Source organism: Pogoniulus pusillus, chromosome 4 (assembly GCF_015220805.1).
Source record: "Pogoniulus pusillus isolate bPogPus1 chromosome 4, bPogPus1.pri, whole genome shotgun sequence".
Taxonomy (NCBI): domain Eukaryota; kingdom Metazoa; phylum Chordata; class Aves; order Piciformes; family Lybiidae; genus Pogoniulus; species Pogoniulus pusillus.
In genome coordinates, this window is record NC_087267.1 from 45,920,865 (window position 1) to 45,947,528 (window position 26,664).

The 26,664-nt window shown below is 45.9% G+C and overlaps 1 protein-coding gene across 7 annotated transcripts in view; it reads left to right on the forward strand.

Annotated features, from left to right (window-relative positions):
* The window catches only part of EXOC4 (exocyst complex component 4), a 500,658-nt gene that overhangs the window by 182,983 nt on the left and 291,011 nt on the right, over positions 1 to 26,664 (forward strand). Inside the window, exon 10 of one of the 7 annotated variants that reach the window (XM_064142745.1) lies at positions 4,983 to 5,027. The exons of the other annotated variants lie outside the window; for them this stretch is intronic. Coding sequence (XP_063998815.1) covers positions 4,983 to 4,999 — 17 coding nt within the window. The 3' untranslated portion in view covers positions 5,000 to 5,027. Of the gene's footprint in view, positions 1 to 4,982; positions 5,028 to 26,664 lie in introns of those variants that run through there. 7 annotated transcript variants of the gene reach the window in all.

Consider the following 26,664-nt stretch of genomic DNA (forward strand, 5'->3'; position numbering starts at 1 on the left):
AGTGGTGGAGTCCCAGCCCCTGGAAGGATTAAAAAGCCATGTGAATGTGATGCTGAAGGACGTTGTTTAATGGTGACCTGGCAGTGTTGGGTTAACAGTTGGGCTTGATGGTCTTAAAGGTCTCTACTGACCAAAACAATTCTATGCTTTTAAATGTCCCAAACACCTCTCAGATGGTAACATTTGTGTTCATGTTAGGCTGAGCTTTCAGTTGCTGTAGAAATGAGGGGAAAACAGCTTGCTTCTGCTTGTGGTGTCTGGTCTTTTAAAAAACACATAGGTATGGTCTCCAAATTCCCTTGAATTGAGGAATAGGATTCTGTTTCTTGGTTCCAGTTACAAGCCCCCCACCTATAGTGATGGGGCCAGCTCTGGAGTCCTTAGCATGGGGGAGGCATGAACCTGTTGGCCTCTTATAGACCTGCTCCACAACCATGATGGGAGGGCTGGAAGCCCTCTGCTGTGAGGGCAGGATGAGAGAGTTTGGGTCGATCAGCCTGGAGAAGAGAGGGCTCCAGGGAGATCTTCTTAAATCTACTTAAAGGGGCTGGTAAGAAAGGTGGGGACAGACTTTGTCAGGGCCTATTGTGACAGAACAAGGGGTGATAACCTTAGACACAGGCAGAGCTGGATTTCTTCCAACAAGGTGGTTTGGAACTAAAGAGATGGTTAAGGTTTATTCAGAAGTGTATGCGAAAATAGCTACTGACACCAAGCACAGCCACAGGGCCAAGGTGCTTCAGCTACCAGGGAAGCCTTTGACTAAAATGATTTCGCTCGTGTTGCACTCTGAGCACAACTGTCAAGCACACCTTAACTGAAGCCTTTAAAAGTAGCCTCATCCATGTAGATGGCAGGGAGGAAGCAGCATGTGTTTTCACTGTACTGTTTTCTGCTTCCAGTAGATAGCTCAAAGCCGACACTTTGATTCACTGGCTGACCGTGATCTTCTCTCCACACCTCAAATCACCAGCTGTTTGGGCTTTGTGTGCTTTCTAACAGAACTTTCCTGTGAGATGATTGGTGCTGTGCTGTTGCAGAGGACCCCTTTGCTTTTGGAGCTCAGCTGCTGCTGGTAGGTTAATGTTTTCACAGTTCAAATCGGCTGTGGAAAATTATTCCCTGGTGAGACCAAGGTACCTCGGTGTTTTCAGCCCTGCTTGGAAATTTCAGAGTATTGGAGAGAGGAAAAAAAGGTACAAATCTGTTCTTGGACAGGGCTAGCAAATGTTCCTGGATTCTGAGAAGCAATTGCTGCATGTATTTGCTTGGACCTTTTCTATTTGATGCCTACATCTGACATTCTGGTCACTTATGGATGCATTTGTTTTGTCTGGCTTTCTAAGAAGACAGCCATCTGGTACTGTCAGTGTTATTGGATTGCCCTTCCAAAAAGAAAAGGAGACTTTGCTTTTCATCTTCCATTTGGAATAGCTCATTAATTGAAATATATTGAGGAACAGAATACACTGGATGGTGTGCTCCCTATAGTTGAGATCATAGAATCAACCAGGTTGGAAGAGACCTGCAAGCTCATCCAGTCCAACCTATCCCCCAGCCCTATCCAGTCAACCAGACCATGGCACTAAGTGCCTCACTCAGTCTTTTTTTGCAGAGCAGAAGTGAAGGAGAGAAGTTCAAACCTCACTTGTCAGCAAGGTAGGATTACAAAGTCCTGTCAAACACATAAATAATGCTGGGGAGAAAGGGAAGGAAGGAGAGGTAAAGCATTTTTCCAACTTCACTTACAGTCATCTGTGCTGTAGCTTGCACGGTGCATCATTTCTAACTGAAGGGCAAAACCCCCTCAGACCTCTTCATCTTGTGTTTCTCAGGCTTTCTGATGGGTCATCTTACTCAGCTGATTGCCTTGACAGCTTCGCACCCAGCTGATAAATGAGGGCTGCATTGTTTTTATTATGCTCCAATATGTTGTCTACTGTGCAGTTAATGCTTAGTGGCAGGAGAAATTCTGGCTGTATTTAATGCAGGGAATCATTAAAGTATCCAAGAGGCCTCAGAAGCAGATGTGAGGTATCTGGTTTTCTCTGCTTGTTAACTTATATACAAAAAGATAAAAATGACTCTTTTTGCTTCAGAAATTGTCGAGGTTAAAGCTGTGTATTCACCCTGACAGCTGGCAGAGAGGCTCTGCAAGTCATTAATGAAATTGTGAGCCAGGCTCTTTCAGCATCTCTCATCTTATTCCCTCAGGGTCGCTTGCAGGAGAGTTAAGCAGGAAAGTTGGTTCATCTTGTCCTCATCTGGGAAAAGGACACTCCTTCAGACAGGAGATGTTTTGTACTTCTCTCCCAGCATTTAGATGAGCAGCAGGCACGTTTTTGTGGCAACCCTTGTATCTGTTTCTCTGCTGGCTGTGTTCTCACCCCCTTAGGAGGTGTCTTGTTCTGGTAATGCAAGTGTTCAGCCCACTGCAGATAAACTAGACTGTCTCATAGTCATCTTTACTTTTGCTCTTAATACTCAATTATCTGTTCTATGACTTTGGATAGATAATAGTTTTCTGCATCACAAAGATCTGCAAAGCCAAGGTGGCATCATCTCTGCTTTGCAGATGGACAAAAAAGGCTGAGCACAGTCCACTGGACCATTCCAGCAGTGCCAGTATCCATTGAATTAAGGCACTTGGAGTCATCAAGTTCTGATAGTGCACATCTTAGTACAGAGCCGTTTTGACTGTTTCCACAGTAGCCTCTGGAAGTTCTCAGCTCCAGGCTCATCTCCCATATTGCCAGTCAGTTGGCAGTGGGGTTTCTAAATCACTGTGCTTGTTACTGCAGCAGTTTTCAAACCAGGGAGATTTTGCAGCTCTAGAAAAGAACTCTGTACCTGTCATTTTAACTTCCAGTTCTCCGTTACCTCTTAGTCCTCTTTACTAGGTCAAGTCTTGTTTCATCCACCTTTGAGTATTTTCCTTTGGGATCCTCTTGCTAAACTCTCCAAAGTGTTGATGTGGGTTGCAGAGTGTAACTGCTTTATAGATGCTGTGCTTCCAGTGATGTCTTTCTCCACCTACGCTGCTGTTTTAAGTACCTGCTTCCATTCTTTTCTTCCTTCTATTGCTGTGACAAGTACAAAGATGTTACTTTGTTCTACTTCAGGTCCTTTCTCAAAAAAGGACACAGGGAGTCTTATATCAGAGTCAGTGGTGTTAAGACACATTGTTCAAACTTGCTAGAAGATGTTAAGACCATTTTTGGGGGCTGGAAGCCCTCTGCTGCGAGGACAGGCTGCTAGAGTTTGAGTTGTTCATCCTGGAGAAGAGAAGGCTCTGGAGAAGGTTTCCTGTGGTGGCATTTCAGTATTTTAAGGGGTCCTTGTAAGAAAGATAAGGTCAGACTTTTTAGGAGGATCTGCTGTGAAGGAACAAGAGGTGGTGGCTTTAAACTCACAGGGGGAGATTTAGACTAGATAGAAGGAAGACATGTTTTATGTTGAGGGCTGCCCGATCCCTGGAGCCTTTCCAGGTCAGGCTGAGCAGAGCTCTGGGCAGAGCTCTCGTTGAAGATAACCCTGCTGACTGCAGGAGGGTTGGATTAGATGACCTTCCAAGGGTCCCTTCCAACTCAAAACAGACTATGATCAGAAGTATGCACTCTTACAGCAGTTAATACAGAAGAGACCTTGTTTGCCTCGAACTAACACAGGAGGTGTTTAAAAGATGCAGAGATGAGGTGCCAGGGGATGTAGTTCAGCACCCAACTGGAGGAGAATGATGTTGGACTCATTTATCTTAAAGGTCTTTTCTCACCAAAAGGATTCCCTGAATGGCTCCATGCAGTTGTGGAAAAACAAATCAGGTGGAATTCCTTGTTGCTATCAGTCTTGAGTGCCATATAGAGTTTAGGTTTCTAGTTTGAATATATATATGAGTGTCCTTATACAGAAAATGAACTGGTTCATTTGGGAAGCAATATTCAGGAGAAAGAAGGGCTGCTCCATGGACTTGTTTTATATGTGCCTGGGCTGTGTGTTTGCATCCTCTGTGTTGTGTACTTCCATGTACTGACACTGTGAGTACACTGGGACTGCTGAGGAAGATCTCAAATTCAGTGAGCACAAGTCTCATTATTTTGTTCACTAGAGGCAGTAATTGGCTTGTTCAGAAGTAATGAGATAATTCAGATGTAAATTCAATTTTGAGAGGGGAGTTTTAATAATGGATAATCTAGGAAATTATATCATGAAGTGAAAGAATGTTTTGTTTATAAAAGGAAGAAGTAATGTAACTACAGAAGGTTAGGGCCATTTCAACTAATAGCTGGTAACAGAGTCTGGGAGGTTGCTTTTGACTGCTAGAATAGTGCTGTATTTTCTGAGAGGTTAGGATTGGGCTTTTAAGAGAACTTATCCTGTGACTCTGGAGCTGCAGTCATCACAGAACTCCACCATGGACAGTGTTGGAGTTTGTTGAGGTAAACTTTAGGATGAAAGAATCATAAATTGGTTTGGGTTGGAAGGGACCTTTAAAGATGTCCCTTCTCAGTGCAGCCACACTGCATGGAGCACGGACATAGAATCATAGAAGCAACCAGGTTGGAAGAGACCTCCAAGCTCATCCAGTCCACCCTAGCACCCAGCCCCGTCCAGTCAACCAGACCATGGCACTAAGTGCCTTATCCAGGCTTTGCTCCAACACTTCCAGGGACGGTAACTCCACCGCCTCCCTGGGCAGCCCATTCCAATGCCAATCACTCTCTCTGCCAACAACTTCCTCCTAACATCCAGCCTATACATCTTCAACTCTAGAGCAGGTTACAAGACAACCTGACCTTAGATGTTTCCAGGGATAGGGCATCCACTATCTCTGCAGGCAATCTGGGCAACCGTCTCATCTCCCTTGGTATATAACATTTCTTCTTTCTCTCTAGTCTAAACCCCTTGTCTTTTAGTTTAAAACCATCACCCCTTGTCCTGTCACATCAGACCCTGATAAAAACAAGTCTCCATCTTTCTTGTAGGGCTCTTCAAGAACTAAAAGGCCACAAGAAGAGCTTCCCAGTGAGAACATGAGTACATGAGTGGCCATATTAAATTTAAACCTTATGGAAATATTGGAGTAATCAGAATCCAGGCCAGAGCAGTTAAATTTATTAAATATTTTAATGACAAATATATTACATTATTATGTAAGTAATAGCTAATGAACATAGTAATATTTTTAGTAGTTTTCCTTACATTTTTCTTCAGCATGCCTGTGTACATCCTTCAACTCACCATCCTTGGTGAAGCAGTATTTGCTTCCCATTAGAAGCAGAATTTGTTGTTAGAAATCTGGTTTTGAAGGGCTGAGGTTGATTTTATTGAACTTCTTTTTTTGTTTGTTTCTGATTGTCAAGTGGAAGGCTCTGTTCTTTTCCAGATTTAGTGCTGACATCCTTTTGGAGCTTCTGATAAACCTGCATGCCTTAGGTACTTTCAAGCTTGGGTTGCTGAAATGAATGATTGGTGCCGTGTCAAGCAGCAAAGCTGGTGAAGGGCTGGAGAACAGGTCTTATGAGGAGCCACTGAGTGAACTGGGTATGGTGGTTTGGGTGTTCTCCACCCCCCACACTTTGGAAATCACCCAGACTAGACTCAACTGGCTCTGGAAATATGATTGAAGCTTATATTTACAGCTGGCACAATATACAAGCAGGTATTTAAAATATATACAGTTACAGACAGAAATATACAAGGTAAAAATGTAATACAGCAACACAACAGCCCTTCCAGAAACCTGAGTCCTAGAGGAGGGGCTCCCAACCACCCCTACACCTTCCCCTTACCCCTCTCAACCTTACCCCAGTCCCAAGGAAGAATGGAGATTTGGCCAGGGGGCTAGGAAGCAAAGTGGGTTAGAAAAGAAATGGAGGCTGAGGTTAGATATGCAGCTCAGCCAGCAGCCCAAGTGAGAGACTCCCTTATCTGTGTTGTGCTTTTATTCTTATACATCACAGCAAGCCTATGAGCTAAGTAGACATGGCCATTGTTTTTCCTTCCACAGCCTGTAATCTAGTGCTTTTCACCAGCTTGTTTCAAACTAGCACACTGGGCTTGTTCAGTCTGGAGAGGAGGAAGCTGAGGGAAGAAGACCTTGTTGCTCTCTGCAGCTCCCTTAAAAGAGACTGTAGTTGTTTGGAGTGTTGATCTCCTCTCCCTAGTATCAGATGATAGAATGAGAGGAAATGTCCTGGAATTGTGCTGGGGTGGTTTAGATTGGCTATAGGGAAAAATTTCTTTCTTGGAAGAGTGAACATGCATTGAGACAGGCTGCCCAGGAGGTGGTGGAGTCACTGCCTTGAAAGTATTCAAGAAACACATGGATGTGGCACTTTGAGATGTGCTTTAATGGCAGTAATGTTTTTAGGCTTGTGGTTGGAGTCGATAATCTTAGAGGTCCTTTCCACCTGGAACGATTCTATGATTCTGTGTTTCTAGGGGCTATAAATGAGGCAGATGCCTACTTTTCTCTGTCAACTTTCTAACCCACATTCTTCTGTTGTGTTATGTGAGAGACCTTAGCACTGGTCAGGCCACACCTTGAGTACTGTGTCCAGTTCTGGGCTCCTCAATTCAAGAGAGATGTTGAGGTGCTGGAAGGTGTTGTGAGAAGGGCAACAAGGCTGGTGAAGGGCCTAGAACACAAACCCCATGAGGAGAGGCTGAGGGAGCTGGGGGTGTGCAGCCTGCAGAAGAGAAGGCTCAGGGCAGACCTCATTGCTGTCTACAACTACCTGAAGGGCAGTTGCAGCCAGGTGGGGTTGGGCTCTTCTCCCGGACAACCAGCAATAGAACAAGGGGACACAGTCTCAAGTTGCACCAGGGGCGGTCTGGGCTGGATGTTAGGAGGAAGTTCCTGCCAGAGAGAGTGATTGGCATTGGAATGGGCTGCCCAGGGAGGTGGTGGAGTCACCGTACCTGGGGGTGTTCAATAAAAGCCTGGCTGGGGCACTTAGTGCCATGGTCTGGTTGATTGGTTAGGGCTGGGTGCTAGGTTGGAGAGGATGATCTTGGAGGTCTCTTCCAACCTGCTTGATTCTATGACTGAAGGCAATATGCCACTTAATGAATGTGTTCCATACCAGCTAGGTGGCTTGTTTGCTCTTGTGGGACATCAGACAGCAGAATGGGAAGACAGCAGAGGAAAAAGCAGTGTCAGAGATTGGACCAAGACAGGGCAGGTTTCCCTATGCTTTTGGAAAGCAGATTTAAAGAGAGAACGTTTGGAATAGTTAATTTTTTTTATAGGAGCCAATAGGACACATCAGAAATAAGTGAATTGAGCAGTAGGAGGAAGGTCTGACATGGTGATCACAGATCACATTGGTCTGGAGGGGTCATCTTGTCCAACTCCCCTGCAGCAAGCAGGCACACCTCCTGCTACATCTTCCTGAACACCCTGGATTTAGCCGAAGAACACCCTTTGCTGTCTTTCTTTAGCAGCCCTCTTCTGCTTTGCCCCCACATTGTCCTTTACCTCACCCTCTTCTCTTGTTTTTGGCTTTGGAAGTATCTGAGCTGTGAGCTTTATGTCAAGCCCTTTTGGTTTGTCCTGTGCTGAAGAGCTGGAGCTAATTTTAATCAAGCTCCAATTGTCATTCCGGTTCATCAATGTCACATTAGCATCATTCCTGTTCATCAATGTCACATTAACAGTAAATCCAAACTCCCTGATTATTAAAGTGGATGGAAATCGCTGCTCTGTGTGTGGCCAAATAGCTTCTCATCAAGGGTTTTTTTTTGATGGGGCCTGATAGTTTAATGCAGACCTTAATCAAGGGCTCAGAACTGTTTTCTCTGCGAGTTTTTCTCCTCGTGCTAGTGAATTGCATTAACACATGCCTGTGGTCCTTAGATGAGCACACCTGGTACCAGGGCTGGAGCAGAAACCTGACTTTGGGTGGAAGAATTGCTCCTATTAACGATTCAGACCCTCAATAGTAATGAGACAAGTGTTTAAGAATTGCTATTTAAGATTGGAGAGGTGGGAAATCGTTAAAGAGGGAGGAAGAATGAACTGCCTTCAGTGCGGAGAGCCATGTGTCTGAGCACTGCCTGTTTTATCCCTAGGATAAATCTTCCCTGCATCATTAACCTGGGTTTTACTTGATTATTGCCTTTTCTTTCTTCCCTTTTCCCTGTGCCTCCTACTTGCACTTCCACTTCGCTCACTTCTCCTGTGTCTGGTACTTGTTTTGAGTCAGATTGGTTTGTGTTAGAAGGGATCCTTAAAGGTCATCTGGTCCAAACCCTGCAGTAACCAAGGATATCTTCAACTAGATAAGGTTACTCAGAGCCCCAAACAACCTAGAATCATAGAATCAGTCAAGGTTGGAAGGGACCACAAGGATCATCTAGTTCCAACCCCCTGCCATGCCCAGGGACAACTTACCCTAGATCAGGCTGGTCAGAGCCTCATCCAGCCTGGCCTCAAACACCTCCAGCCATGGGGCCTCAACCACCTCCCTGGGCAACCCATTCCAGCCTCTCACCACTCTCATGCTCAATAACTTCCTCCTTCTGTCTACTCTGACTCTCCCCACCTCCAGCTTTGCTCCATTCCCCCAGTCCTGTCACTCCCTGATATCCTGAAAAGTCCTTCCCCAGACTTTTTATAGGCCCCTTCAGATACTGGAAGGCCACAGTAAGGTCACCTGGGAGCCTCCTCTTCTCCACACCTGACAGTGAATGCTTCCAGGGATGGGTCTTGACCACCTCTGTGGACAAGCTGAGTCAGTGTTTGCCTCACCACCCTCAGTGTAAAGAAATTATTCTGTCTAGACTGAATCTCCTTTGAGTTTCAGACCATCACCTCTTGTTCTGTCACAGCAGGCCCTGCTAAAATGTCTGACCTCAGCTTTCTTCTTGGCCCTTTCAAGTCACGAAAGGCCACCAGAAGGTCTCTTTGGAGCCTTGTTTTCTGCAGGCTGAGCAACCCCAACTCCCTCAACCTGCCCTCACAGCATTGTTGTGGCTCCTCTGGACCCAGTCCAACAGGTCAATGTCTCTCCTGTGCTGAGGACTCCAGAGCTGACCCCAGCACTGCAGTGAGGTCTCAGCAGATTCCACTCTCTTCCTTTGCTGCCCATGCTTCTGGGTATCAGCCCAGGACAAGATTGATTCTGGGCTGTGAGTGCTGTCTGGCTTATGGCAAATTTTACATCCATGAAGGAATGTTTTGACAGGAGCAATGATGGGATGTGATTTGGTAAGGACAAGTGATGCTCAGGTGAGGGCAGAACTGCTTGGGAGGATGCTGGGTGTGGACCTGCACACTGATGCTTCCAGCCACGCATGGAGTTGCAGAAACACTGCCTGTGCCTTCCATTACTGTGAGAAGTTGTGGGGCTCTCTGCATGTGTCTGCATCCTTGCCTATGATAGACAGTGAATGTCCTTGGACAGAATAGTATATGGAATAAAAACCTGCTTTGTCTTCTGCAAGCCTAAGTGGCAGCTGTTGTCATGAAATCTTGCATCTGATATTGTAAGGTCTTAGGACATCATAGAATGTCAGGGGCTGGAAGGGACCTGGAAAGATCATCTGCTCCAGCCCCTCTGCTAAAGCAGGATCACCTAGAGCAGATCACAGCAGAATGCATCCAGGTGGTTCTTGAGTATCTCCAGAGAGGGAGACTCCACAACCTCCCTGGGCAGCCTGCTCCAGTGCTCTGTCACACTCACAGTGAAAAAAGGTCATCCTCAGGTTCACATGGAATCTCCTATGCCTCAGCTTCCACCCACTGCCCCTGGGCATCACTGAGAAGAGGCTGGCTCCATTCCCCTGGTACTCACCCCTTACATATTTATAAACACCAATGAGGTCTCAAGTTGTGAACTCAACATTGGTGGCCTCAAGTTGTGCCAAGGGAGGTTTAGGTTAGGTGTGAGGAACAGTTCTAGATTGTCAAGCCCTGGAACAGGCTATCCAGGGAAGTGTTGTGTCATAATTCCTGAAGAGTTTTAAAAGATATGGAAGTGTGGTGCTGAGGGACATGGTTTAGCAGTGGACTTTACAGTGCTGGGTGTATTAGGAAGACTGCCCAGCATATCAAGAGAGGTTCTTCTTCCCCTCTATGTCCTGGTGAGAAGTCATCTTGAATATTGCCCTCGGTTTTGGGCTCCCCAGTTTAAGAGAGACAGGGATATGCCAGAGAGGGTCCAGTGGAGGGCTATGAGGATGATGAGGGGCCTGGAGCACTGTCTGGTGAGGAGAGGCTGAGGGTCCTGGGGCTGCTTAGTCTGGAGAAGAGAAGCCTGAGAGGAGATTTTATACATGTTTATAAACACTTGAGGGCTGGTCAGGAGGAGTGGGGCAGGCTCTGTTCATTGCTCCCTGTGATAGGAGAAGGATCAGTGGGTGTAAGCTGCAGCACAGGAGGTTCCAGCTCAACACAAGGGGGAACTTACTTACTTTAAGGGTCCCAGAGCACTGGCACAGGCTGCCCAGAGAGGTTGTGGAGTCTCCTTCTCTGGAGCCTTCCAAGGCCTGTCTGGATGTGTTTCTCTGTGATCTGTGCTAGATTGTGTGGTCCTGTTGTGGCAGGGGGGTTGGACTCAATGATTTTTCTGGAGCCCATTCTGACCCCTAACATCCTGTGATCCTGTGAACTTGATGGTCTTAAAGCTTTCTTCCAACCTACTTGATTGTGTGTTTCTGTGGCTGCTGATACTCACCAGACCATTCAGTGCTCTGTTCAGTTCACAGGAGACATTCCCCTACCTGTGGGTCCATCATGTACCCTTAAAGAATAATTTGCTTTTCTCCAACTGGCACAGAAGGTTCCAGTGCAGTACAAGGAACATTTTGGTCATTTAGTAGTAGTTAGGAAAAATTGCAAGCCAGCCATCAGTGGTGCCCAGTAGCATAACAAGAGTCACAAATGGCAAAATGACTCTAGCCAGGCATCACATTAGTGTTTATGAAACTCCAAAGTATCTCTGCAATGAGGAAAGTATATTTCTGGTGTATTCTGTGTAAAGATAGATTTGTGTGTCTGTGTTTACGACTCAGGGATGGAATAACCATCAGCAAAGGGGTGGGTAATGTTTTTAGTGGGCTAAAACCTGGGCTGTTTCCAGCTGAAGTGAGTAGAGCAATGCTTTGCTGAACTACAAAGGCAAAATTTCCCCCATTCCTCAGCTTCTGCATGCAGCACTTTCTCAAGACTCCTTTGCCCAACTTTTAGTCTTATAATTGAGTCAGTACTGCCACAGATTTCTCTGGCATTAGACTTAATTAATGGCAGAGCACACAAACCTTGTTGAAGTGAAGAAGAAAAGCCTGTCGTGCAGTATTTATCAGTGGCAGATGTGCTTCGTTGAGGAGAGTTACAGTTAACCTTTAACCAGTCATGGTGGCAGCTAAAAGGTGCTTCCACCCTCTTTAGCTGTCATCAGATCTGCTTAAAGGTTAACATCTTGCTTCTGGCACCAGGGTCCTGCCAGAGCACTGTTGTCTTTCCAAGGAGTCTACCTGATCTGTGCTCTCATTTTCTAGCTATACCCTCAAAGGATAATGTGGAAATAGCAGAATAAGAAAATGCAGGTTCCACCTTAGCACAAATGACAAAATACAAGAGCTCACTTGTTGGGAACAATTCATTCCTATGTGCAGTCTTCATTAGTGACTCCTGGATTTAATTGGAGTCCTTGAATCAGAAAGGCTTGGTGGCTTCTTTGCCCTGCTGTCTTGCTGCCAGTGCTGACATAGTCTCTTGTCAAACCCTTCTTTTGGGATAAGCTCAGTCCTTAGTTTCCTCCTGTGCTTTTCTCTCTCTTGTTTTTTGGTCTGTAGAATATATCCAAAATCATCTTCAAATAGTGGATGGGGATGGGATTTGTCAGCTCTTAGCATCTCATGACTCTAAATTCTTCCATCTGAGGAAGCAGATGGACTGAAGCTCTGACTTAGCAGCATTGGGACCTGGAAGAAAATAAGAGAAGAGATGATGGAGGGAGACTGTTTGAAAACTTGTGGAGCTTAACATAGAGATGGATTATAAAGCATAGAAGGCTGGCAGAGCTCTCTCTATCCTCTGAATTCTCTGGTAGGATGGAAAGCCTTTGGTCTCAACATGTCCAGTCAAAGTGGAGCTCAGAAGCTACTTACAAACCCAAATCGACTTTGTAATTCAGGAGTCTCTTCCAAATGGCCACAGCAGCATCTGTGGGTGACAACTTCCTTCTGGAGCTCAGCATATGAAGGCAGGTTATAGCTACAGAGTTCATGTCATGTTTGGCTCTAAAATCAGCTTAGGTTTGGGTTTATCAGCTGCTGACCAGCACTCTTAAGACTATAGTGGAGTTTGGAGTGCATAAAAATGAGTGTAACAGAGCATGGAGTGATCACCTACAGACATCTGTGTATAGTCTTGTATTTTCTCAGCATGTATTTTATATGTATTATGTTGTGAGGATTTCCTCCTAAAGGGAAATTGTTCTTTGTGGATAAATAATGTCTTGGTACTTATTTGTCTGAGCCTTAATTCAACCCAGAACCTGTAAGTAAGTTTTCTGGCTTCTGAGCTGTAAAGATTTGCCATCCTGAGATGCTTACTTTGTAATACCAATCAGCCAACAAAGCTATTGTTACCTTTTCTTTGTGGTAGTTGCCAGTGGTGGGGAAAGAATAGCAGGTTTTAGGACATGTTTTTTTATCAATGAATTGTTGCTGAGATTTTCCTAGTGCCACCACACAGGGGAAATGAAAAGCAATGAGACAATTTACAAACAAGAGTAATTTCAGCTGTTCATAGACAATTACAGCTCTGCTCCCCGAGGAGACCATGGGAGGAACATTTTTAACAACAGCTGTATTTTTATAAACACTTTTGGTTGGTGAACTGAAGTTGTGTTTATTACCAGAAAATCCCAAGGCTTTTTGCAAACAATACAATCTCCTTAACACAGGCATGGTTTAGTTATGTATATTCATCCTTCTGCTTGGGCTCTGTTGTTCTCATCTCTTAAACTCATTTAGGTTCTGTGTTCTCATATATTCTGCTAACTGTACTTGGTTGTTTTTCTCTAGACCACCACCAGCTTTGTAAGTTAACAAAACTGAAAATTAACAAAACATTTTTCCCTTCTTGTATAAGGGTTTCTGAGGTATTACAGGCATAGTCCACATTAGGCAGTGCAAGCCTTGTATAAAGTGACTTAATGTTTAGGTCAACCTCACAGAATAACAGAAGGAGCAGAGAGGATTCATTTGTGTGCAGTACCCAAGGGTATATGCTATAACCTGGCTCTTCTAGCTGTCTTGGATATAGAATCATAGAATGGCTTAGGTTGGAAGGGACCTTAAGCATCATCCAGTTCCAACCCTCTGCCATAGGCAGGGACACCTCAACCTAGAGCAGGTTGCTCAAGGCCTCATCCAACCTGGTCTTCACCTCCAGGCAGGGAGCAGCCACAGCCTCCCTGGGCAACCTGTGCCAGTGTCTCACCACCCTCACTGTAAAGAACTTCTTCTTAACATCTAGTTTAAGTCTCCCCTCTGCCACTTTAAACCCATTCCCCCTTGTCCTGTCATTACAAGACCTTGTCAATAGTCCTTCCCTAGCCCTCCTGTAGCTCCCTTCAGATACTGGAAGGCCACTCTAAGGTCTCCTCAAAGCCTTCTCTTCTCCAGGCTGCAGAGGCCCAGCTCTTGTAGCCTGTCCTCATAGCAAAGCTGCTGCAGCCCTCTGAGCATCTTCATGGCTGTCCTCTGGACTGACTCCAACAGTTCCATGTCCTTCTTGTGTTGGGGTCTCCAGAGCTGCACACAGTACTCCAGGTGTTATGTCCTGCTCCACATGGTCCAAGTATCTTGTCTGCAATTCATGGTGGATCATGTGGAACCCAGAGCATCTCTGCATGAGTTCAACTGCTTCTGTACTTTGACAGCTACAAAATCCTTCGTTTTAGGGTTGATTAGTGGGTGATTATAGACAGTTCTTGCTTGCTTTCTCTGTCTTTTTGTTAGTTGGGTTATTTTTTTGGTAAAGATTCCTGCCATCTGCTGTCTGCCCTTGAAAGTTTTTACCTGGACAGTGGGTGAGGATTGAACTTAAGGGAGGCTGTTTTCTCTCTTAGTTCCACTTAGCACCATTTCCCTCTCTTCGTCCTCTGTTTTACTATTCATTTAGGGGCTGAGTTTCCCAGACAAGAATTAACCTGTCCCACAGGTGAGCAGCAGAGGAAGGAGATAGAGGATAGTCTAATGCCACCAAGTGCAGCCTCCAGTGCTGGAGGAAGATTCCTGCATATATCTGTTTTGAGAGGCAGTGACTGGATGTGAAGGGAGGAACTCCCCTGGCTTAGCACACCGTTTCTGAAATGCCCTTTGAAACCTTTCCCAGAGGATTGTGATCTACTTCTGGCATTGCTGCCCTGAAAGAGTGAAAAGATACTGCCCACCAGTAGTCTAGAAGCAGATTTGTGTTACTACTAAAAGCAGCCATGTAGGAAAAGTCAGCAGCTGTCATATGCTTCTCTTCCTCATTTATTTTCTCTTGCCCCAGGTATGGGGGCAATAAAGCTGATGAAGAGTCTAGAGCCCAGGTCTTGTGAGGAGCACCTGAAGGGAATGGGGTTGTTCAGCCTGGAGTAAAGGAGGCTTAAGGGGGAAACCTTGCTCTCTAAAACTTCCTGAAAGGAGGTTGGAACCCAATTGGGGTTGGTCTCATCTCCCAAGCAGCAAGTGATAGGACAAGAGGAAAAAGGCCTCAGGATGCACCAGGGAAGGTTTAGGATGGATGTGAGGAACAGTTTCTTTCCTGAAAGAGTTTTCAAGCCCTGGAAGAAGCTGCCCAGGGTAGTGGCAGAGTCCCTGTCCAGCAGGAGTTTAAAAGCTGTGTGTAGATGTGGTACTTGGTAGTGCTGCTTGAAGGTATCTTCCAACCAAAACCACTCACTGATTGTGTGGCACTTGAGACAAGGGGAGCACAAACGCTTGTCTAGTCAGGTATGGAAACAGGACCATACCAGCTACTCAGTTCATTTCAGACCAGTGGCAGTTCCTTAAATCTTGGGTGACCTGAAAAACCAATGTCTCTTTGCTTTCTCCCCAGCCTCTGCAAGCCTTTCAATACATGGATTTGTTGCAGCCCGTTTCTGATGCAGTGACCTGCCTTAGCCATTCCTGCCAAACGCTCGTTACCCCTTTGTGTGAGAACCATGTCCCTCAAGCCTGTGATTCCAGCATCTTGATTTCTGAGTCTCTGTGCCTTTCTTCTCTCTTCCTTTTGCCATTAACAGGAATTTCTGAATACATCTCCCTGCAACAAATTAAACGAGGTTACAGCTCGGTGTCCCATCTGCACAAGAGCTTCAGCTCTGCTTTTGTGTCTTGAATCTTTGAACTTTGGCTTTGTCCTTTTGGTTGTTGTTCTCTGAATGCTGTGGCATGAGGACGAAATTAAAAAGCACTTTAGCTGTTGCTGAATTGTAGGTGATGTTGAACCCTATTCTTGAAATGGAAATTAAAGCCCTGCCTTTTTTACATTCCTTTTCTTAAGCAACAGGATATTGATCCTCTGGGTTGAAGTCTTTAAAAACTCTTTGTTATCTCCCCAGTTTATTTTTCTGGAGGAGCATGTTTCAGTTATCTTTGCATTTCACACTATGAAAGAACATGGAGATCAGATTGAGGTTATTAGGGGGATAAATCTTGTGCTTCATTCTATGCTTTCTTACACTGCCTTGTACCAGTGATAAAAGCAAAGGGATCTGAAACCCAGCTTTGTCTGGAAGTTTTTTTAGCTGTGAGAAAGATTCCTGTTAAATGCATGTTTGAGATGAAAGTGAGATGCATGAAAACCATTGATGTGTTAAGCCCAAGCAAGCAAGTTGAGTTCCTATTTTGAGTTTCAATGTCTTGTATTACAGCCAGGCACAAATCTTTGTGCAGGATCTTTGTATAAGCTCTGTGCCAACTCTTCCACATAGTCATGTTCTTCTGTTAGCTGCCAGGCAAGAATTTGACTCATTTTGTGGGTTGTGGTGACTTTATAGTGTCTGTTCACAGCAGCAAGCCCCAGGTTTGGGAGCTGGGGTTTGTGTAGAATTGTTGCAGGGGAACCGTTTAAGTGCTTTCCACTAACAACACACTAAAATCCTGCACAATTTGGCTCTGTCACTCTATGCCCATCTCCAGAGCTTTCCTGAAAGAGGAAAAAATTGGCTCCTCTACACTTGCTGTCTCCTACAGTATTTTCAATGCCTTCTGTAGCATGGGATTCAAATTGAAATACTGGAGGTGGGTCAGAGAAGGAAGCAATGCAGTGTCCCTCAGTTGTTCTGCAATCTTATCCGAGTATTCTGTCACATGCTGACACAGTGCCAAAGCATATGGATGGCCATATGGTGACTAGTTCTGGTTTTCTACCACCTGTAGTCAAGTTGATTTTCAGTCACTGAATTTGCTCAAGAGCTGAAGCAGAAATAGTGCAGCAGCGAAATAAGATTGTGATGGTAAAGACTGAAGTTTTATGTGACTTACTGTTGTTACAGTAATTACTGGAAGAAGAAGGGAAAAAAACAAACAAATGGGTTTAGTGATCATGTCAGTAAATCCAGGAACAAGTGTTTCCAACACCTCATTAGTGGGGGTGAGGTGGGCTCCATACGTTTCCTTGTCTCCAAAAAGATAAAGTGATTTTGAGTTCGGTTCAGCTTCTGTGAGGAGATGGAATGAAAACAGGTTGGATGTCTTTTAAACCACTCTGCATTACTACTTTTAATGGGTTTAAGTGGCTGATGAGTGATGACTAAGGTTTGCTGTTTGGAATGATGAAAAAGCAAGGGAATTGCATCCTGTGAGTGATTTCCTGTAAGGCTGTTCTGCTTCAGGAGAGTTTCAATAAAATGTAATAGATTCATAGAATTGTAGAATCAAGCAGGTTGGAAGAGACCTCTGAGATCATTCAGTCCAACCTAGCACCCAGCCCTATTCAGTCAACCAGACCATGGCACTAAGTGCCTCATCCAGGCTTTCGTGAACACTCCAGGGACTCCACCACCCCCCTGGGCAGCCCATTCCAATGCCAATCACTCTCTCTGACAACAACTTCCTCCTAACATCCAGCCTAGACCTCCCCTGCCACAGCTTGAGACTGTGTCCCCTTCTTCTGTTGCTGGTTGCCTGACAGAAGAGACCAACCCCACCTGGCTACAATGTCCTTTCAGGTAGTTGTAGACAGCAATGAGCTCTGCCCTGAGCCTCCTCTGCTGCAGGCTGCACACCCCCAGCTCCCTCAGCCTCTCCTCACAGGGCTCTGCTCCAGGCCCCTCACCAGCTTCAGTGCCCTTCTCTGGACACCTTCCAGCACCTCAACATCTCTCTTGAACTGAGTGGCCCAGAACTGGAGACAGTCCTCAAGGTGTGGCCTGACCAATGTTGAGTGCAGGGGAAAAATAACCTCCCTCATCCTACTGGCCACACTGTTCCTGATACAGGCCAGGATTAAATCATCCAGTCCAACCCCACTGCTAAAACAGAGTCATCCAGAGCAGGTTGTGTTGAATCACAGGGCAGGTTTGCAATCTCTCCAGAAAAGACTCCACAACCTCTTTGAGCAGCCTGCTCCAGGGCTCCAGCACCCTCATAGGAAAGACTTTTTTCCTTGTATTCACATGGAGCCTTCTGGGTTCCAGTTCATGGCCATTACTTCTTGTCTTATCACTGTGCACCATTGAACAGAGTCTGTACCCATCCTCTTGCACTTCTCATATTGCTAAGCATTGAGAAGATGCTCATGCAGAAGCTGGACTCCTGCAGTAAAGGTCAAAAGCAGCAGGGATTTGACACTCTTCTCCTTGTCAGAGTTGTTGACATGTTGCAGGCACTTAGCATTTTATTTCACATCTTTACTCAGTGGAGGATATTTATTTTATGAGTCAGCTTAAATGCAGACGCTGTGAGAAGCTGCATTTTTGTGCAACAAAGTATAAAGTGGAGCTAATCATGTTCTGTCAATAGCTGTCATAGGTGAGTATGATTGAGATCTATTTGTATTGTCTCTAACTGAGATGAGTAGCACCAAACCTCAGCATTTCTGAATCTTGGAATGCTTCTGTTGGACGGGACTGTTAACAGTCCCTTGGGATTCAAGTTCTTGCCTGGCAGAAGAGACCAACCCCACCTGGCTATAGCCTCCCTTCAGGTAGCTGCAGACAGCAATGAGCTCTGCCCTGAGCCTCCTCTTCTGCAGGCTGCACACCCCCAGCTCCCTCAGCCTCTCCTCACAGGGCTGTGCTCCAGGCCCCTCACCAGCTTTGTTGCCCTTCTCTGGACACCTTCCAGCACCTCAACATCTCTCTTGAATTGAGGAGCCCAGAACTGGACAGTGTTCAAAGTGTGTCCTGGCCAGTGTTGAGTACGAGGGAAAAATACCCTCCCTTGTCGTGCTGGCCACACTGCTCCTGAGCCAGGCCTGGATTCCATTGGTTCTCCTGGCCACCTGGGTACACTGCTGGCTCATGTTCAACCTACTCTCTTCCAGTACCCTCAGCTCTCTTTCTGCATGGCTGCTTCCAAACCTGTTTTGTTTCTTGTCCAAATGGGCTTTTTTTGTGGAACTAAGTTTAGAGTTGAGATGGACAGGTTACCTTGAGCTGAGCAAGAGTCCACCCAAGACCTTATCCTTAGACCCAAAGGAAGCTTGATCTGAAACAAATAGAGGCCAGATTCTGCCAAGAGGATGTTATTTACTAACACTAGCAGTTTAGGTTCTCTGTGCTGCTGCTGCAGCACTGGTATGAGATGTGGAGCAGTGGAACATGATTCCTGCCACAGCAGGTTCACCTAGAGCAGATCGAACAGGATCATGTCCATGCAGGCAGGATGGTGTTCAGGCTCCAAGTGATGAAGATAGCCCAAGGAGTTGAACTCAATAAGTGATGACTTTGCTATGGCTGTGTAGTTATTTTGTGAGGCCTTTCTCCCCAAGCAACTGCATGTAGAAAGGAAAAATTCAAACTTCATTATTTAAAAGCCTCAGCTTTCCTCTTCCAGCTAGAAGTTTCAGCTACAGACCAAAGATGCTGTGTTTTCAGCTCATCAGAGCATTCTTTGCAACCAAACATCCTCAAGGGATCGAGGGTCTGTATTTAATTTTGTCTGCTGGAAAAGGGAAATCCTGTCCTGCTTTGAGCTAGAGTAGAATTAATTCTGGTCACTGATTTGACTTCTCAGATCAAGCTCTTCTCAGGAACTGCACTCACTGAAGTTCAGAGCATGTTGGCATAGGCAGTGGCTGTTTCTACCAGTGACAGCACTGATGGGGAGACTCACTGCCAAGGGCTGGGCTGCAGAAAGACTCTTCCTTAGACTTGCTCCCATGTTGGGGGGCAATAAGTAAGAGATAGAACCTGTGGAGAGGGACAGACAGGACAGGTGACCTTTAACTGAGCAACAAGAGATCCCATCCCATGGGGATCATCTTCAGGATAAAACTGAGCAATCGCCACAGTTAAGCCTTTTCTTCCATGGTTAGTTTCCAAGGATGACTCTGTCCCTTCAGCCTTTGATCCCAACGCTTGTGTTCCTGAATCTGGTTCCCATCTGCTGGTGTGTCTGGGATTTCCCCAGCGCCTGTCCACAGCATCAGTGGCAGTGGTGGTGTCCTTGTCATCAAGGGTTGGGTTTGAGATTAGGCTGTAGCTGTTTCATTTATTATTTCTTTCACTAAAGCTGGTTTAGTTTCTTTCCCAATCCATCAGTCTCTCTCCACTGTTCCCTTTCTATCCCCTTTATGAAGCCTGAAGGGTTCAGAGAGCCTCTAGCACTCAACTAGTGGCCAGCCCAGCCCTAACCCTTGATGCTTACAAGCCCATGTAACACCAGCAGTGAGTGTCCACTGCAGCCCTCTCCCAACCCTCCCTGCTTGCAGAAATCAGCACAGGTGTTTCTGCACAGCAGTTCCTCATCAGCTGTAAACAGAAAGGGGGCAGATGAACTAAAGACCTTCACACAGAGACAATGTGGAGGTGGGAGAGCTCCTAGGAGGACTCAGGTCTTGCTTGAATCGTGTGAAACAAGTCCCCATTACTCACAGTTACGCAGCCAGCAAGACACAAATTCTAGTTGAAAGCCTCTCACCAGAGCTAATTAACCTCAGCAACACACGGAGCCAATTAACACAACTTTTGTCTTGGCCATCTTTAACTCCATGTTAAGCTCTGCTCAAAGCAAGAAAATAATCTTACAACTGTCTGCCACATACTTCACTGCCGCACATTTTGGGGTACTGCAGTGGTGCTGGAATGGCCCAGGGAGGCATGAAACAGAAGCACTGCTCTCAAAGAACTGTTTTGGTTCCAAAAGACCTTTTAGATCATCAAATCAAACCATTAACCCAGCACTTGCAGGTCACCACTAAACCATAGTGGCACCACATCTACGTGGCTTTTAAATGTCTCCAGGGATGGAGACTCCACCACTTCTGTGAACAGCCTGCTGCAGGATGCCCCTGTGCACACAGCAGTGTGCTGGGCAGCCTTGGCAACTTCTGGGATGATCAGGTGAAGTCTCTTGAAATCAAAACAAGTGATTGTCAAGAAGCAAGAGTTAGATTTTATGTGATCTGCAAGCTCCCTTTCAGTGGTGACAGTGATGTCATTACCATCAGGGGTTTGGTTTGGTACTGGTTTGTATCTATTTTGTTTTGTTGTTGTTTTTTTTCACTAAAGTTGGTCTGGTTCCTTTCCCAACACATCGATCTTACTCCTTTTCTCTTCTCTTTGTGAAGTTAGAGGGGTTAGAATCATAGAATCAGGCAAGGATGGAAGGGACCACATGGATCATCTAGTTCTACCCCCCTGTTGTGGGCAGGGATACCCTACCCTAGATCAGCCTGGCCTCAAACACCTCCAGCAATGGGGCCTCAACCACCTCCCTGGGCAACCTGTTCCAGCCTCTCACCACTCTCTTGCTCAACAACTTCCTCCTCACCTCCAGTCTGAATCTCCCACCTCCAGCTTTGCTCCATTCCTCCTACTTCTGTCACTCCCTGAGAACCTCAAAAGTCCCTCCCCAGCTTTTTTGTAGGCCCCTTCAGATCCTGGGAGGCCACAAGAAGGTCACCTGGGAGCCTCCTCTGCTCCAGCCTGCACAGCCCCAACTCTTTCAGTCTGTGCTCACAGCAGAGCTGCTGCAGCCTCTGAGCATCCTCCTGGCCCTGCTCTGGACATGTTCCAGCATCTCCACATCCCTCTTGTAATAGGGGCTCCAGAGCTGGATGCAGACTAAAGAGATTGTCTGTCACTCCTTTAGTGGCTGGCCCAGCCCTTAATCTAGTCAATCCCATGAAATTCCCTTTTTTCTGTTTCTCTTTCCAACCAGTGTAGGAAATATATAAATGTTTAATGTCCACCTCCCCCAGCAGTTTGTACAGAGGATGAATTTTGATGTACCAGTCTAACTGTCACATAGCAAGACCTGAAACTCCACTGCAGAAAAGAAGCAAATTGTTAACTTTCTCCTGAAGAATTTACTGCATGTTTTACCTGCTCATGCTGTGAACAAGCCCTCTGTGTCTGAGGCAGGTGTTGGTGATTCTGTAACTGCTCTGTGTATGTGTGTGTGTGCAGCAGCCCCTAGTTAAGTCATTACACACAGTCTGTTACCTGCACTCCTGAGCTCGCCACCAGATAGCTTTGTCCTTAATGGATTGTTGCAGCTTTAATGAAATCCAGTCTCCCTGAATCACTGCACTTGCTTTCTCTGGGAAGGCTCTTTACAGGAACCTGACAGATCACCTCTCTGGTGCTTCCAGACGTCCTGGCTCTCTAATTCTTCTCTGTAACGAGTTTTGTGCTGCATGATAAAATATTCATGTTAAAATAGGTTCTAAACTAATTATCTGCAGCCGGCAGTTGCCGATGCAGTCATTTGCTGTTAGCTTGGCTCAAGTTTAATGGCTTGTATTTCAGTACAAATAGTCCCTCCTGGCTGTTTCCTGTCACTGATTCTTACTCTAAATGCAATTTCCATACGTGTCTGGAGCTAATTCTTCTGACATCCAAAGGAGCTTTCCCCCTGCACCCCAATTCTACAGAAGAAGATGTGTTATGTATTATGCAGTTCCTGCAACTCCATTTTCTTTAGAAGCAAGAGTCTAGCAGGTCTTTTCTCTGCACATGGTGTGGGTTTACTTGGAGCTTTCTTCTTTCCATGTTCATTTTTAGCTACAATTAAAAAGTACTCTAATAATTAAAAAAACAAAAGTTCCACACCAAATGCCCATTTGGTTTGGGTTTTGAAACTCACAGGGTGGGGAAAGGTAAAGAAAATAGTGCTGCAGTGGGGGAAGCCTGGTTGGAACAGGATAAGAGCTGTGAGAGGTTTAAACTAAAGGGAGATTTAGACTCAAGACAAAGAAGTGATTTACACTGAGGGTGGTGAGTCTCAAATTGCACAGAGAGGTGGTAGATGCTCCATCCCTGGAAGCATTCCAGGTCAGGTTGTTTGAGGCTCTGACCACCCTGCTGCAGTGGAAGATGCCCCTGCTAAGTGCAGGGGGATTGGAGTAAATTACCTCTAATTGTGGGCACAAGCAAACCTCATGAGGTTCAACAAAACTGAGTACAAGGTCCTGCAGCTGGGTCAAGGCAATGCCAAGCACAAATCCAGGCTGGGCAATGAGTGGCTGGAGAGCAGCCCTGGGGAGAGGGACTTGGGGGTGCTGCTGGAGGAGAAGCTCAGCAGGAGCCAGCAGTGTGCACTTGCAGCCCAGAAAGCCAAGCAGAGCCTGGGCTGCAGCAGCAGCAGTGTGGCCAGCAGGGCCAGGGAGGGGATTCTGCCCCTCTGCTGTGCTCTGCTGAGACCCCAGCTGGAGTCCTGCATCCAGCTCTGGAGCCCCTGGGACAAGAGGGCTGTGGAGATGCTGTAGTGTGTCCAGAGCAGGGCCAGGAGGATGCTCAGAGGCTGCAGCAGCTCTGCTGTGAGCACAGCCTGAAAGAGTTGGGGCTGTGCAGGCTGCAGCAGAGGAGGCTCCCAGGTGACCTTCTTGTGGCCTTCCAGGATCTAAAGGGGAATACAAAAGAGCTGGGGAGGGACTTTGAGGCTGTCAGGAAGTGTCAGGACTGGGGGGAATGGAGCAAAGCTGGAGGTGGGGAGATTCAGAGTGGAGGTGAGGAGGAAGTTGTTGAGCAGGAGAGTGCTGAGAGGCTGGAATGGGTTGCCCAGGGAGGTGGTTGAGGCCCCATGGCTGGAGGTGTTTGAGGCCAGGCTGGCTGAGGCTGTGTGCAGCCTGCTCTAGGGTAGGTTGTCCCTGGGCATGGCAGGGGAGTTGGAAGTGGCTGCTCCTTGTGTTCCCTTCCAACCCTGACTGATTCTATAATTCTAAGTATCCCATTAAAAATCCATAATTGGAAAATACTAAGTTGATTTCAAGCTTAAAAATGCCCTTAAAAAGAACTACACTGGATGGAAGCTGAATAAAATGGCCCTGGCTTTCAAAAAGACTAATAGCTTAGATTTTTCACTCCTTTTTATTTTAATCCCTTCTCTCAGTGACAAGACTGTATTAAAAATATTGACAGATTTGAATCTCTTAATATTGCCATATGTCCCTATATTGTAAAGATGCATGCATGTAGTGGTGACTAATGGTATGTCTGTATGCCTAATTGTTGATGGGATCAAGGCCTGTGAGTACCAACATGGAAATCATTCAGCAATCCTTTTTTTTTTTCCCTTTGTAAAACCTTCATATTTATAGCAAGCAATTTCAACAGCTTGTAGGAAAAAGAAAATCTGCTCTAGTCTCTATTAATTTTTTCCCACATTAGTCCTAATGGGGCACTTGTAATCTGACACGGGTAAGGAATTAGTTTAGACAGTTAATGTAGTGTGGATTTGCAAGTGTGTGTTACAGAAATGCAGTCAGGCTCTTGCTGCAGGTGTCTGAAACTGTTGGATATGTCAGAACTATCTGAGGGAACTGAGACTGTTTAGTGTGGAGGAGAGGAGGCTGAGGGAGATCTCATTGCTCTCTATAACTCCTTGAAAGGAGGCTGGAGTGAGGTGGGAGTTGGTCTCTTCTCCATGGTACCAGGTGATAGAATGAGAGGAAGTTTGACAAAGCTGGTGAGGGGCCTGGAACACAAACCCTATGAGGAGAGGCTGAGGGAGCTGGGGGTGTGCAGCCTGCACAAGAGGAGGCTCAGGGCAGAGCTCATTGCTGTCTACAACTACCTGAAGGGAGGCTGTAGCCAGGTGGGGGTTGGTCTCTTCTGCCAGGCAAGCAGCAACAGAACAAGGGGACACAGTCTCAAGCTGTGCTGGGGAAAGTATAGGCTGGATGTTAGGAGGAAGTTGTTGGCAGAGAGAGTGATTGGCATTGGAATGGGCTGCCCAGGGAGGTGGTGGAGTTGCTGTCCTTGGAGGTGTTCGAGCAGAAACTGGATGAGACAACGCCATGCTGTAGTTGACTGGACAGGGCTGGGTCATAGGCTGGATGATCTTGGATGTCTCTTCCAACTTAGTTGATTCTATGATTGTCCCTTTGTATTGAGTGCTCCTCAGGCCATACCTTAAATCCTAACTGCAGTTTTGTTCTACTCTTGCCAAGAAGGACACTGAGAGGCTGAGGCATGTCCAGAAGAGGCAAGAAATCTGTTGTAGGGTCTAGAGCAGTGACTGAGGAACAGTTCTTTTTACCAGAACATTGCAGCTTGCTTCAAACTAGCACATACTCTGAGATATTTTTAATGGATTTTTATCATTTCATGAGCCTTAGTCGTCAATAGAGACATCAGCCAACAAAAATCTCACTCTCCTGATGGGACAAGAGTTAAGGTCTGTTAAAGTTTTATGGGTGACTTTATGGGTCTAATATGCTTCTGAAATCACTAAGTATTTGGGAGAACCTACATAAAAACTAATCTCTTGGTTTGTTTATGTGTTCCTCGTGTTGTGCAGTGGTGCTTTGGTGCCTACAGTTAGTGGTGCTGTGAAGAAGAGGAGAGAAAATACTCTTATCTCTGTGTTTAAAAGCTGTGAAAGCTTAATGAAGTTTTACATGGTGTAAATTTGAGCATGAGGAGATTTTTGCTGCTCTCAATCTGTTTCATATGGATGCTGAGTTTTGCACATCTTCAATATTTATGAAATTAAGGAAGAGTTTATGGGAAACTGCTCTCCCAGACTGCAGTGCTTGTCTGATTTCATAGATTCACGGAATGATAGAACAGCTTAGATTGGAAGCCACCTCAGAGATCATCTACTCCAACCTCCCAGCCATGGGCAGGGATGCCTCTCAACTAGACTTGGTTGCCCAAGGCGTCATCCAAGCTGACCTCATACATCTGGGAGGGGGAGTATGCACAACCAGTCTGGACAACCTATTCCAGAGCCTCACCCTCATACCGAAGAACTTGTTCCTAAAATCCAATCTAAACCTACTCTCCATCAGTTTAAAGTCATTCCCCCTTGTCCTGTCACTGGAAACCTTTACAAAAAGTCCCTCTCCAGCCTTCCTGTAGGATCCTTTCAAGTATGGAAGGTTTGGGTTAGAAGGGAACTTGAAGTTTATCAAGTTCCAACCCCCCCACCATGGGCAGGGACACTAGACCAGATTGCTCAAGGCCTCATCCAGCTTGGCCTTGAATATTTCCAGGGGAGGGAGCACCTACAACCTCCCTGGGCAACCTGTTGCAGTGTCTTTCCACCCTCACTGTAAAGAATTTCTTCCTAATATCCAGTCTAAATCTCTCTTTCTCAGCCTTCATTCCCCCTTGCCCTGTCGCCACAAGCCTTCCTAAAAAGTCTCTTCCCAACTTTCTTGTAGGCTCCTTTCAGTTTCTGGAAAGCCTCTCTAAGGTCTCCCTGGAGCCTTCTCTTTTCCAGGCTGAACAGCCCCAGCTCTCTCAGCCTGTCCATGTAGGGGAGGTACTTCAACACTCTGATCATCTTCATGGTCTGCTCTGCATCCGTTCCAACATGTCATTGTCCTCCTTGTGCTGGGGGCTCCAGAGCTGGATGCAGTATTTCAGGTGGAGTCTCACTAGAGCAGAGCAGGAGAATCAAGTCCCTGTTTCCTTGGCTCTGTTTTCCAAATAACCCCTGTCAGTGCACAGTGTGAATATCCAGGGGAAGCAGTAAGTGGTGTGACTTGAATTTCTCATGGAAGGAACCAGAGGAATGCTCCTTTACAGGGGGATTTGAGGGAATACAAGTTCATTCCTTCCTTGTTTTGTGTTCTGGAATGCTTGCTTCATAAATACATCACCTTTCTGTGTGCTCTTTCTGAAATGCTCATCCCTCCTCAGCATGCTGCTGAAGTGATGATTTTCTGCTGGAAGAAAGATAACTGAGAGAAGGTGGAAACTGGTATCTTGATTGTGGCTGTGCCCTCAGGTGTTTGATCACCAGTACATCAGTGATAATTCTTCAATATCCTCTTGATTTGGGGATAAATAACCCTGTCTTTTTGAAAGGGAGGGGAATGAATGTTATCTTACCAAGAGATGAATGTGTATTTAAAATTCAGTTGATAGCAGCTGTATTATGGTTTTAGCTTGATTTTTCTAGGAAATGAGTCCTATCATAAAGGAAATGAGTCCTTTATGATTGTTCTGTCTGTCTCTCCTCACTAACATGATTGATATTGGAGGTGCAAAGATATGCAGAGTTCCCAGAGGGGGAATAAAAAGTGTGTATTAAAATTAA